The sequence below is a fragment of the Pleurodeles waltl genome, chromosome 11 (assembly GCF_031143425.1).
Source record: "Pleurodeles waltl isolate 20211129_DDA chromosome 11, aPleWal1.hap1.20221129, whole genome shotgun sequence".
NCBI classification, from domain to species: domain Eukaryota; kingdom Metazoa; phylum Chordata; class Amphibia; order Caudata; family Salamandridae; genus Pleurodeles; species Pleurodeles waltl.
In genome coordinates, this window is record NC_090450.1 from 67,800,507 (window position 1) to 67,812,518 (window position 12,012).

General features: G+C 43.5%; 1 protein-coding gene across 1 annotated transcript in view; it reads right to left on the bottom strand.

Annotated features, from left to right (window-relative positions):
- Positions 1-10,163: 10,163 nt before the first annotated feature.
- Positions 10,164-12,012, bottom strand: part of KCNMB3 (potassium calcium-activated channel subfamily M regulatory beta subunit 3) — a 73,741-nt gene continuing 71,892 nt past the window's right edge. Inside the window, exon 4 of the mRNA XM_069215407.1 lies at positions 10,164-11,044. Coding sequence (XP_069071508.1) covers positions 10,649-11,044 — 396 coding nt within the window. The 3' untranslated portion in view covers positions 10,164-10,648. The remainder of the gene's footprint in view (positions 11,045-12,012) is intronic.

Sequence of the window (12,012 nt, forward strand, 5' to 3'; positions counted from 1 at the left end):
GAACCATTGATCTACACATTCTGCCCTACCAAAGCCAGTCCTGGTCAAAGCCCGACATGTTCTCAGGTAGCTGCAAGGATTTGGAAGAGGCCTTCTAATAGACATAAAAACAATTACCAAAGCCACTTTGCGTGGCTTTTCATGGCCTTGTACATTTGGAGAAAGACAATGCAGCGCAAGTCACTGCGTTGCCTTACATTGCGTCAGGGAGCCATTTCCATGGGTGTTCCTATGCAACATCCATGGATTTTGTTGTATTCCCAGACTTACAAGGTTTTGTAAACCTGGGAATGCTTTAAAAGCTTATGACACCCAGGGTGGTGTACAAGTGACGCAACAGGGAGAAATATCTTTGTTTTTCCCTGTTTTTTTCCTCTTTCTATGTGTGCTGCATTCTGCAGCAAACATAGGAGGAAATCACCTTCATTGATTGTTTTTGTGCAGGAATGTGTCCCTTCCTGCACAAAAACAATCTCCCACACAACGCAGGCACCCTTGCACCATGGTCCAAGGGTGTCTGCGTTGGTGCATGGCAACAATTTATGTGCCAGCGCAGGGGGCGAAGACAGAAATGCACCATATCTTGTAGATACAGTGCATTTCTGCCCTTTCCCGCTGGTGCAGGGCGGTGCAGCGACACAGTTGCTGCACCGCCCTGCACCACGGATCTTGTAAACATGGATTGTTTGAAGACATATCCGAAGAGAATGTTCCAGTCTGGAGGTACTCAGGCATGTTAACACCAACAACCCAGAGGCTGGCTGAACTTCACCTCTAGCTCAATTCACTCTGTACCTCCTGAGTGCTGACTACGCTGAGTTAGAGTTTAAGCATAGGCTGGGCAACAACTAGCGAACAGAAGCTTATCTCCAGAGACCTCACTGGCACTATTGCAAAGTCCATAAATGTATGCCTGGCCATGCACTGGAAGTAATGGATCAAGTTTCTGGACCTGATTTGGAAGCCAGGAAAAAAGCACAGACTTCCGCTTTGGAAAAGTAAGAACATGCACAATAAACTGAAAAGGTCGTCCAGTAATTCAAGGTGGGTATGGTCTTGCCCAGATTGCTACATGCCTTTCAAGTTGTTCTGCCAAAACCACCTTCTCTCTTCAATCCAGCAAAGATTTTACAGTCTTTTAAAGCTGTGGAATGCTCTCACTCAAAGACTCCAGATGGAGTTTCCTCTTCCTCACGATAATGGCAGCAAAAAAGAAGGCACTTCAAAGGGAAGAACAAGCCCGCCTCCGTGTCTTCAATAAGCCTCAATGACTTCCATTCGACCAGACTGTCCTCCCCGGCACCAGCACAGTGCACCTCTCGACTCCACTGAGGGTACAGAAACTTTCCCTCCATTATCACCAAGGACCAAAATAACCAGTGATCCGTGAATCCTCAGAGGTGACGATTGACTGCTCCACAGCTTTTCAGCCCTCCAAGTTGGATCGGACTATGAATGGAGTATTTTTTTTTTTAATTTGTGACCTTCAGCAGGAACATTTCTGTGTGTTTGAATTTTTTTACCTTTCAAAGACACTATGTCACATGGGAAACAGCCTTTACAATGACGGCTGAATCCTGTATGCCTTTTTCACGCAGGCTTTACCACCCATGTGTTTTTACCACGCGTGGCTTTAACAAATAGGATTTTACAACTAATATGCCTGTATCATGCATGTCTTGAATTTCGTTGTAAAGGCATGAATGGTAAAGGCATCTTGTGGTAAATGTTTTACAGATAAATGTAAATATTTTGCAGGTAAGTATTAACTGTTTTATTTATGTATGTATGTATATATATATATATATATATATATATCCTGCTGACGGTAGCCAGTAGGTAGTTATAGTTCTGACCTAGTTTCCATAGAAAAGGCATTTTTTGACTTGCCTGTATCTTTGGCACTGTTTGATGAATCTTCATGACAGTTTTCGAGAAAAGTGTGCCGAGAAAAAGGGAGAGGGGGTAAAAAAAAAAGTGTGTTTCCCATGTTAATTCCAATAGACTGTCTAGACATGCCTGCAGCCTGAACCGCTGAATGGAATGACACCAAATTTAGCAGAAAGGTATTTGGTCCACAGATGAGCCTGTGCTCTCAAATGGTTGACATGCACCAGAACGTTCTCCCGACCTTTTGTTCAAAAGTGCTTGCATCACTTGTTGGATGCCACAGGACTCGCCCGCTTCCCTCACACATTCAGGGCCATATTTATACTTTTTGACGCACAACTGCGCCAACGCAGTTGTGCATCAAAAAAGTTAACGCCGGCTAACGCCATTCCAAAGCGCCATGCGGGCGCCTTATTTATTGAATGACGTTAGCCGGCGCTGCGGACTGGTGTGCGTAAAAAAAAATTACCCACACCAGGCAGCGCCGGCGTAGGGGAAAATGGAGCTTGGGCGTCAAAAAATGGGGCAAGTCAGGCCTGAGGCAAAATATTGACCTCAACCCGATTGGCGCCATTTCTTTTGACTCCCAACCCCCATTGAAATGACTCCTGTCTTAGCAAAGACAGGAGTCATGCCCCCTTGCCCAATGGCCATGCCCAGGGGACTTATGTCCCCTGGGCATGGTCATTGGGCATAGTGGCATGTAGGGGGGCACAAATCAGGCCCCCCTATGCCACAAAAAAAAAAAAAACTTACCTGAACTTACCTTAAGTTCCCTGGGATGGGTCCCTCCATCCTTGGGCGTCCTCCTGGGGTGGGCAAGGGTGGCAGGGGGTGTCCCTGGGGGCATGGGAGGGCACCTCTGGGCTCCTTCCGAGCCCACAGGTCCCTTAACGCCTGCCCTGACCAGCCGTTAAAAAATGACGCAAAATCGGCTGGACGTCATTTTTTCTGACCCGCCCACTCCCGTGCGTCATTTTTGCACGGGAGTTTAAATAAGGCGCACATGCCTTGGAGTCATTTTTTAGATGGGAACGCCTACCTTGCATATCATTAACGCAAGGAAGGTGTCCACGCTAAAAAATGACGCAAACTCCAAGATCTTTGGCGCTAGACGGGTCTAACGCAAAAGTATAAATATGAAGTTAGCTTTGCGTCGGATTTGCGTAAAAAAAAAAACGACGCAATTCCAGCGCAAAGAGAGTATAAATATGCCCCTCAATGTTCAGATGGCCCAGATCCTTGAACCGCACAACTTTGAATTCTACATGTACACTGAAAGCACTCACCTGCATTTGGAAGTAAAGAACAGCCCTAGCATCCAAAAGCAGATTGGTTCCTGACCAGAAATAACTCAGCACTGGATGTCTCAATTTGTAAACTGTGTCAACACTTCCTCGTCTGCGAACCTCCTCAAAGGCTCATACTAATTCCCCAGTGAACTGGCTGACCTCTCTCTAGACACTATATCTATGAAAGTGCAAAAGCTTGGGTCACTTTCAATCCCAATTTGTCTTCTATCATTTGTCTAAAATGTGGAGGAGTGTGTTTTTCTTACTTGACATACACTTGGCTATCCTACCAAGAGGATCATCCAGAGAGCATTGTACGTGTTCTTTTGGTGACAATGTTGAGACTTTATTGCAACAAGACATATCCTGGTCTGTCTGCCAACACCAAGAGTCAAGCTGCTCCTCACATCGTAAATATACATGAAGCACATCACCCTTACACTGGGTATCCTCCAATAGCTACGAGTAAAACAGCACATACAATTTGAATACTTTTTAATGATCCAAAAGGCACTGCATCGTCACCCCGATTTTGTATTATTTGCATTGCTGCCCATCAGATCTCTTGTTTTATTTTTTCATCAGAGCCTGGGAGCTTTCCCTATTCACCTCACTCCCAACCCTAACAAGGACTTGAGAAACCTGGAAGGTTTGGGGGCAAAAATACTTTTTTGCAGGCAGGTTAGCATTGTGTTCACTAAATGCCCCTTGTCTTTTGGAACATTGATCCCATTCCCTTGGGACACAGCAGCACTGGCGGCCCGTACCCTACTGGATTACCTATGGCAGGGGTCTTCAAACTGGGGGTCCGGCCCACCCTAGGGGGGCCTCAGGTGATCCCAAGGGGGAGGCGGCAGTCTCTGGCCAAAGAAGCATTATGCAGATAACAGTGCTTTGTTTTAAGCAAAAAAGAATTTATTGCATTTTTTTAAAAAAAGGTAAAATAACTTAACAGCACTGTTTAAATAAGTCTAGACATATTTAATCATTGCCGACTTATTTGCATAACTGTGAAAAATTCTGAAGGGGGCCTGATGATTTTTCTTTTTCTCCCACTTGGGGTGCGAGGGTGGTGGCATTAAAAAGTTTGAAATCTCTGACCTTTAGGGTCTTTTTTTGTGCAAGGAGTCTGTGATGGACAAGATGCTTCCTTTAACATCATCATGGCAGGCTTGGACATGGTGGACTATGCTGCAAGACCACAAGCTCATCTGTGAGCCTGAAAAGGAATGCCTGGCCTTGCTCTACTGCTTTCTTAGCAGATGTACAGAACACTTTGATGGAAATGGTGTTTGACGAAGAGCAGCTTTTTGTTCAAAAGACAGACTTAGTGCTTGAATGCTTCAAGAAAGGCAGATCCACAGTGCGATTTCTGGGTCTTCATTTGATGACAAGGGACCCATTTCAAAGACCTAATTCCTATTCAAATGTAATACTTACATAATTGACCATACACAGATTATTGTAATGAAGCTATATAAAACCAATAAAGTTTGTTAAAAAAAAACACAAAAACCTATTGTCTTCACCAGAGACTTTCAGTACAGATGAAGCTAATCTGCACCAGCCAGTCAACAACAACAGAACTCCCTCATCTGTCATTAGCGGTAAGGGCAAGAGATGCCGCACACAGGGCCAGCCTTCTACCTCCACCACCTCTACTCTCACACCATCAGGAAATCTTCAGTAGTTCCTTTCAGAATGAGCACATGGTATTTTCTACGAGCCTGGCAAGCCATTACTTTAGGCACAAGGGTCCAGTAGTAACCCTCCAATACTCCTTACCTTCTGGAGACCATCTAAAGATCTTGCAGCAGAATGTAATGGGCCTTCTGCAGAAGGGAGCAGTGAGGTTAGTGCAAGGGCAGGAAACTAAGCAGGGGTGCTACTCTCTGTACATCCTGGTTCCCAAGACCTCACGATCCTGAACTGGAACTTGCAAAAAGAGAAACTCAGGATGCTGTCCCCGGCTCAGGTTTTATTAGCGTTTGATGAGGAAAACTGGATGGTGTCCCTCAATCTGCAGGACACATACATTTATGTGGTGGATTTTTACACATTACCAATTTGCAATCATTCCCATTGGATGCACATCAGCTGCCTGTTTTCTCAAAAGAGATTGAGGTGGTCTTGGCCTATCCCTGGGGTTTGGGGGTGGAGGTGTTCCCATACCAGGAGGAGTAGCTGCATAAAGCAGGTTAGCTAAAGATGGTACCACCTGCAGATGACTGCTTTACTGCTGTTCCATTTGGGGTTCCGTCATTATAACCAAGCCTCACCTGAAGCCCTTACAGCACTTTCTGTTCATTTTAATGGGTACAACCTTACTCCTAGCTTTCCCTCCTTCTTCAGAAGATCTATGACATTTAATATATGATTCCAATATTTTGTCCAGGAGCTCAGATCCCAGTCCTGAAAGTTTTGCACCTCCTCAGTCTGTTGGCTTCTTGCATCCTTTTTGTCACATACAGATGCTTGCAAGAAGGCCTCCAGTGCTGCCTTCACAGACAGTTAGTTTCAAGATCAAGGAGATTTGGCAAGATCTCCAAGGGTGCTGCACTGGATGTGAGGTGGTGGGAAAATGAGAAGCACCTGTGTTGAGGGAGGTCCTTTTGTCAAAATCCAGAGTAGCCATGATGTTGATGGTATGTCCAGCTTTCGGTGGGGCATCTGAAGATGAGTGGCCTTTGGTCACCAGTGTGACAGAGAGTATATATCAATCTTCTAGAAATCGCAGCAATCCACCTGATGCTCAAGGCCTACTTCCAGTTTCTTTGCAGCAAGCCCATTCAGAACTTGATGGAAAATACAAATGCAAAGTGGTACAGCAGTAAGCTAGAAGGAGTGGGGAGGTCTCACCTTTTGATCAAAAAGTGATGAAGCTTTGGACTTGGGCATACTAAAAGGGGCTATGGCTGGTGGCCAACCAACTGTTGGTTTCATTTAGTGTCGGAGCCAACAGCCATACTCTCCGTCATCTTGCCAACCATGAGTGGCGTTTCCATCAAGAGGTGTTTCAGGACATCTTTGGCCTGTGGAGCATGCCTTATGTGGACCTGTTTGCCCCTAACAGCAGCAACCATGGCCCAACATTCTATGTCCTCCAGCATATGTTGCATGGAGCATTGTGGAATGTGTTTCAGTTGAAGTGGAAGTTTCTACTCTATGGTTCCTCTCCTTCTCTTGATTCCTTGAAGATTTGACAGGATTGTGTCCAAGCTATTCTCATTGCCCCGCAATGGGTGAGAAAGGTGTGGTGCACAGACCTCCTGGTGTTGTGCACAGACCTCCTGCACCTCTCCCTGTGTGCTTCCTTTCATTTCCTGCTCTGAGTGGACTTTCTCAGTCGGGGTGGGGGGGAGGTCTGGTCCTGCAAAACAGTCTCCAAGGATTACACCTTCATGCATGGAGGCTGAACGAGCCAACCTGAGTTCCTTTCAGTTTCCAACACAGGTCGTTGATTTGATTCTGTCAGCCTGTCACTTCTCGTCTGTCATCCTATTCTCAGAGATGGAATACATTTCTAGAACAGTGTGCAAGCAGATGTGTTGCATCCTTGAAAATGACTGGTTAACATCCTCCAGTTCATTTTTTTCTTAACAGTGTTGTGTAGCCATTTTTAGCTATAGTTTTATAGACGTTATATTAGCAAACTAGGCCTGCTGCGGTGCACTTTAACCTAGATAGGATTTATTTAGCTTCATTATATTATTTTAACATTAGACACATTTGCGGTCTTGTTTTATTTTCTCTATCTAGCTGTTCTTCGCCTAGGTCTGCACTGCGTTCTTAAACTAGACATTTCTTTCACTCTGTGCTTTTCTGAAGGCTGCAGTAAGATAAGTTGCCGGCAAACGTGGTAACGCTTTGTCTCTAGTGTTCATAGAAGCATACACACTCTTACGTAGGGATCCTTTCTTGGAACATCAGCTGTTTTATTATAAAAACACTACTTTGACCCATGTACGTTAGAGGGAGATTCCAGCCAGATGACCATGACTGAGTGCTGATTACATAAGCAGCTGTAGGGAAGCGATCAGCAGACTACAGGCCTCTTGTACAGGTATGAGGGATGATGTCTTCCCAGGGGGAACCTGAAAGGCAGAATTAGAGCTTAACATCCTGTGCTCTAACATAGCTTAGATAGGAACTATCTCTATAAACTTTAGTGATAGTATGGTGGCGTTATTCTTGTGTTTTACTCTCCTTGTCACAATTTTAATCTTATTGTGCTTTATCGCCCTAGTTATTGCAATACATGCTTTATTATCCAAGATGCAGTTACTTCAATAAAACCTTATTGAACCTTACTCTACCTCTGATTGTCCTTGCATACGTGAGACTAATATAACTGAGAGGAACATATGAGATCTGAGTGACCACGATTCCCCTGAGGAGTCATGTATGTCATGCGCCCGGTTGCCCGAATCATCCCTGATCTTGGGTGGAGATGAGGCAGTGCTAGTTAGCTGGAACAAACCTGGATTAGGCCGGCAGGTGTCACATGGTGCGGGGGGTCAGACTCAGTCCCCCCAGTACAGGTGATTCTGCCACCCGAATCCAATAGTCTCATTAGGATAATGAGAACCTACGCGACAACAGGGTTGTTCAGTTCGCACAGTCAAGGGATATGTCGTGGCCTTGTCAGCATTATTATGTTTCCCAGATCAACCTTGTTTATTCACGTTGCTGGTGATTACCAGATTTTTTAAAAGCTTGTCACAAGTGATTGCCACATTTTTGAAGGGTTTGACAAACTTATTTCCGCCAGTCTCTTTTGTCGTGCTGCAATGGGACCTGTATTTAGTGTTGACATTGTTAATAGGTGCTCCATTTGAGCCCATACATAGTTGCGAGTTGAAGCTAATTACATTAAAGACTGTTTTAGCAGCAGTGACCTCAGCTATTCATGTTACCCCAATGCAGGCTTTGAGTGTTCCACCTTTCGCATGCTTCTTTCCAGATAAGCTTGTACTGCAAACTTAAACAGCTTTCCAAACAAAGGTGGTGTCCATTCTGTCTCGTGTATTTTGTCACCTTGCGCACCTTCTATCTGCTGCCCACTCTACCACAGATGATGAGCGGTTGCAGAGGCTGAACTATAGGCATGCAGTAAGCTACTTTATTAACTGTACAAAGAAGACCAGATTGGACGACTGGCTCTTTTTGGGGGTACACAGGCAACAAGAAATGCAAGACAGTTCAAAAGAGAACCCTCTCCTGCTGCATTATACTGTGCATAAAGATCTGCTATCCATTGGTGAAGGAATAAGCACTGGAAGAAATCCAGGCACATTCCCCATGGACAAAGTATTCCACTATGGCCTAGGCTAGAAATGTGCTGGTGTTAGACATTTGTAAAGTGGCAATGTGGACGTCCATCCATGCATTTTGCAAAACACTATTATCTGCATTTGGAAATAAAGTGGGATGGCCACTTTGCTCACTCAGTCCTACAAGTTGTCTTTGTTTAAATGTTTTTTTTGGACCCACCTCCTTCAGGGAGCATTGCTTGGGATTCTATTCACAGGTGAGAAATCTGCAGGTAGCAGCATCCATCAGAAGAAATAGTTACTTACTTTCTTAACAATCGTTCTGCTGGATACTCCATTTACATGCAGATTCCTTACTAATTTTCACCTCTCCAGTGTGCCTTCTCTTCTAACACAGCCAGGGAGCTTAATAGAATTTCAAGCAAGCAGGACATATCCATCTTCGGATTTTGCAATGTTCAGATGGAAGCTGTGCACCTCTTTGGAGCCTGGTCCTGCTGAGTGAGAGAGACTGAGGAGCATAAGAAGCCTTGGTACCAGGTTGGCAGTGCTTAATTTTCGAGATGCTTACTGCCCAACCAGGGGCAGTGGGTGTAAGACAGCTCTGTCTGTGGAGCCGGGCTGAGGCAGAGACGCCTGAGGTCTTCCACCTACCCCATTCCTCATAGACATTGCAGGATGGAGAATCAATCCCCACCGTACAATTGCTCAGGTGGGGCCACCTGGGATTTTGGGACGGATATTTTGTGTTGGGACAGATTAGATTCAGGTTATAACATACGACCAGGGAGTCATCTGGGATATATGCAACCCCAGAAGTTGGCCCAGAAAGGTGTCCCTTTGAGTGTGCCAGCAAGGAAAACAAAAGAAAGAAGAACTTTTTCCAGCCTCCAATTATCGAAGAAGTTACTGGAGGCAATGGAGCTGATGGTGAGATGTTTATGGGGCGGCCAGAAGTGAAACGGTGCTAATGGCATCTTTGGAGTGGCTACTAAAAAGTGTGTATTTTTTAGGTCAATTAAGTTAATAATGCTAGAAGGAAGGGTAGATTGTATCGCAGTAAAACTGCTCAGTCCTTGGGGCAGAGTACAGCGACAACTGAATCTTCATGACGCAAAAGACAACCAAAACATCTACACATTTAAACTTTTAGGATTATACCTATTCTCTTTAACACTGGATTGAAAAGCTGGAAAATATGCGATTAGCTAGCAATTTTCCTACTCAACAGAGAACCTAATGAGAGCAATTGAGCCCTTTTTTGATGAGGCAACACCATGTTTGGAGGGCTAATTAGTGGTTCCGCTAAAGAGTAAACTATGGCTGCGAACAAAGGGGTAATGTTCACCTCGAAAGCCTTAAACCTGATGAAACTAATGTTGTCGCTACCTGATGCCTTGAGACCTTGGTAGGCATATATTTCTATTGGTTGCCCGTTACTTGTTTTTTGTCACTTAGGTGTGACTTGTTTGTGACCGAGATCTAGACCCTGTATGTAAGTCCTGCATATGTTAGAAGGGACTGTATTATTGTTAGAGTGTCAGGTGAGTCTTACTTTCTGGTAAATTCACCCCTAATTTCCTGTTAAAAGTGTAAATATTTTGAGCTGCTGATGTTGATATTTCAAAGTACATTGCTGATTCATTTGTATTTCGCAAGAAAGGCAAAATGCTCACTAAAGAGAATTCTACAAAACTGACTTATGTTTCTGTTGCAGTTTATTTTCGGAATCATAATTTTTAAGAAACACTATAGTTCTCAACAAAGGGTATATTTAATTTAAGAAATATACAAATAACAGACGAAAATGTCTATTCATCTCAAAAACTGACGTTTGAAAGCTGCGACTGTCCTTGGCAATAAGAAAAAGAAATAACTTACATTTCCAAAAAACAGTAACTTGTCTAAGAACAATACTGCTGCCTAATTCCAGCAACATCTTGTGAAATGGTGACAATTCAACAAACCTCTAAAAAGTCAGAGTCCGACAATCTAATGCTTGACAAATTCAAATGACAGTAGTACTATAGATAACTGTAAGATCAATGTGTTTTCATAATCCTGTGTGGAGATCCATAACAATTCTTTTCTCTCAGTCCTACATCTCCAACAATCACCAACAGGCATTCAAAAAAGTTGCTAGTTTGATGATGTCAGCTAGGTTTTTGGGAAGCCATGGAATATATTCCTCATTCACCGAAGCGGAGAGTGGTGCATGCTTCTTAAATTTGGCCTCCATCTTGTTGTCAACGGTCTGCTCTCTGGGCCCTGCGGTCTTGGTCCAACATTGGCATGGTCATCTTTAGTTGCACTGCAGTACTCCTCGCAAAGCACAGACAAATGCTGCGTGAGCTTTACCATCCCAACAATCAGTGCACCACCAATCAGCATCAAAGATGGCCAAAAGAGGCAGTGGAAGACAATCATTCTGTCAAATTTCTTGATCATGATCACATCCTCAGAGTTGCTGTCTGGGCTGTAGTAGCAGGAGAACGGAGTGTCATTTTTGTTGTCGAAGAAATCTTTAATGTCTAGGGCAATGTTGAGCAAATCATTCTTGTTACGCTGGCACTTCGGAATGTAAAAACACTGTAGGAAAAGTAAGTCACAGTTAGACTTGGACAAGACCCAACAATAATGGAATTCTGACAACTTTGTACAAAGAAGGAGTTTTTTTAAGAGCCCTAATTTTGTATTGAGTAGGGATATATGGTATACGTTGCGCCTACTCTATGGACAAGGCAGTAATGTGAGTTCTCTGTTTCTCTCTTCCAACAATTAACAAATAATCAAAAAATAAAGTATGTAAATGAACTGAATGTTAGCCACAAGTTCTCATGCTTTTCATGTTCATTTATTCTGCTATGCATTTCTTTCTCATACTTAGCTAAGGCTATGAATGTACAATTTCAGTTCTCTGTCACCAGATTACTGCAAGATCTGCACAATTTCAAGACCTGCTTTTATTCCTTTACAATACATTGTGAGAGGCACACATTTTGTTACATAAAGATCATGTGTTCCCCTTAAAACTTGAAGTTCCAAAATGTATCCAAGCAGAAACAATATTTATGTGATCCCCAAGCAGTTCAAACACATTAGTTTACAGTTGTTGAAACACTTTTACATGCCCATCATATAATGGAAAGATAGAGGGATACATTAACCTTATCCAGTGGAGCCCAGTACTTTCAATATAACACGTTTTTGATGATCGAAGCACAAATAAGGATCTACTATTCATACAGCAACACCAATAAAAATCTTATCCTGCAATGATTTATCTAGTTGCACTCATAATTCCTGACACCAGTTTAATGTACATGTATCTGCCCCACCAATTCCTCAGTATATTTTCCCAAAAGTACTTCATTAACTACTAATGCCAGCTGTTAATGGCCAGCGAATCTTCTGCACAGCCTAAGGATGTCAATAACAATTAGTACACCCAAAAAAGTTGTCTTTATCTTGACATTTTTACAAGCTTACATAGTCACTATGGAGGTACTAGTTAATAGTTGCCCTGTCTTTGCAATTCCTCACTGGATCTGAATCTT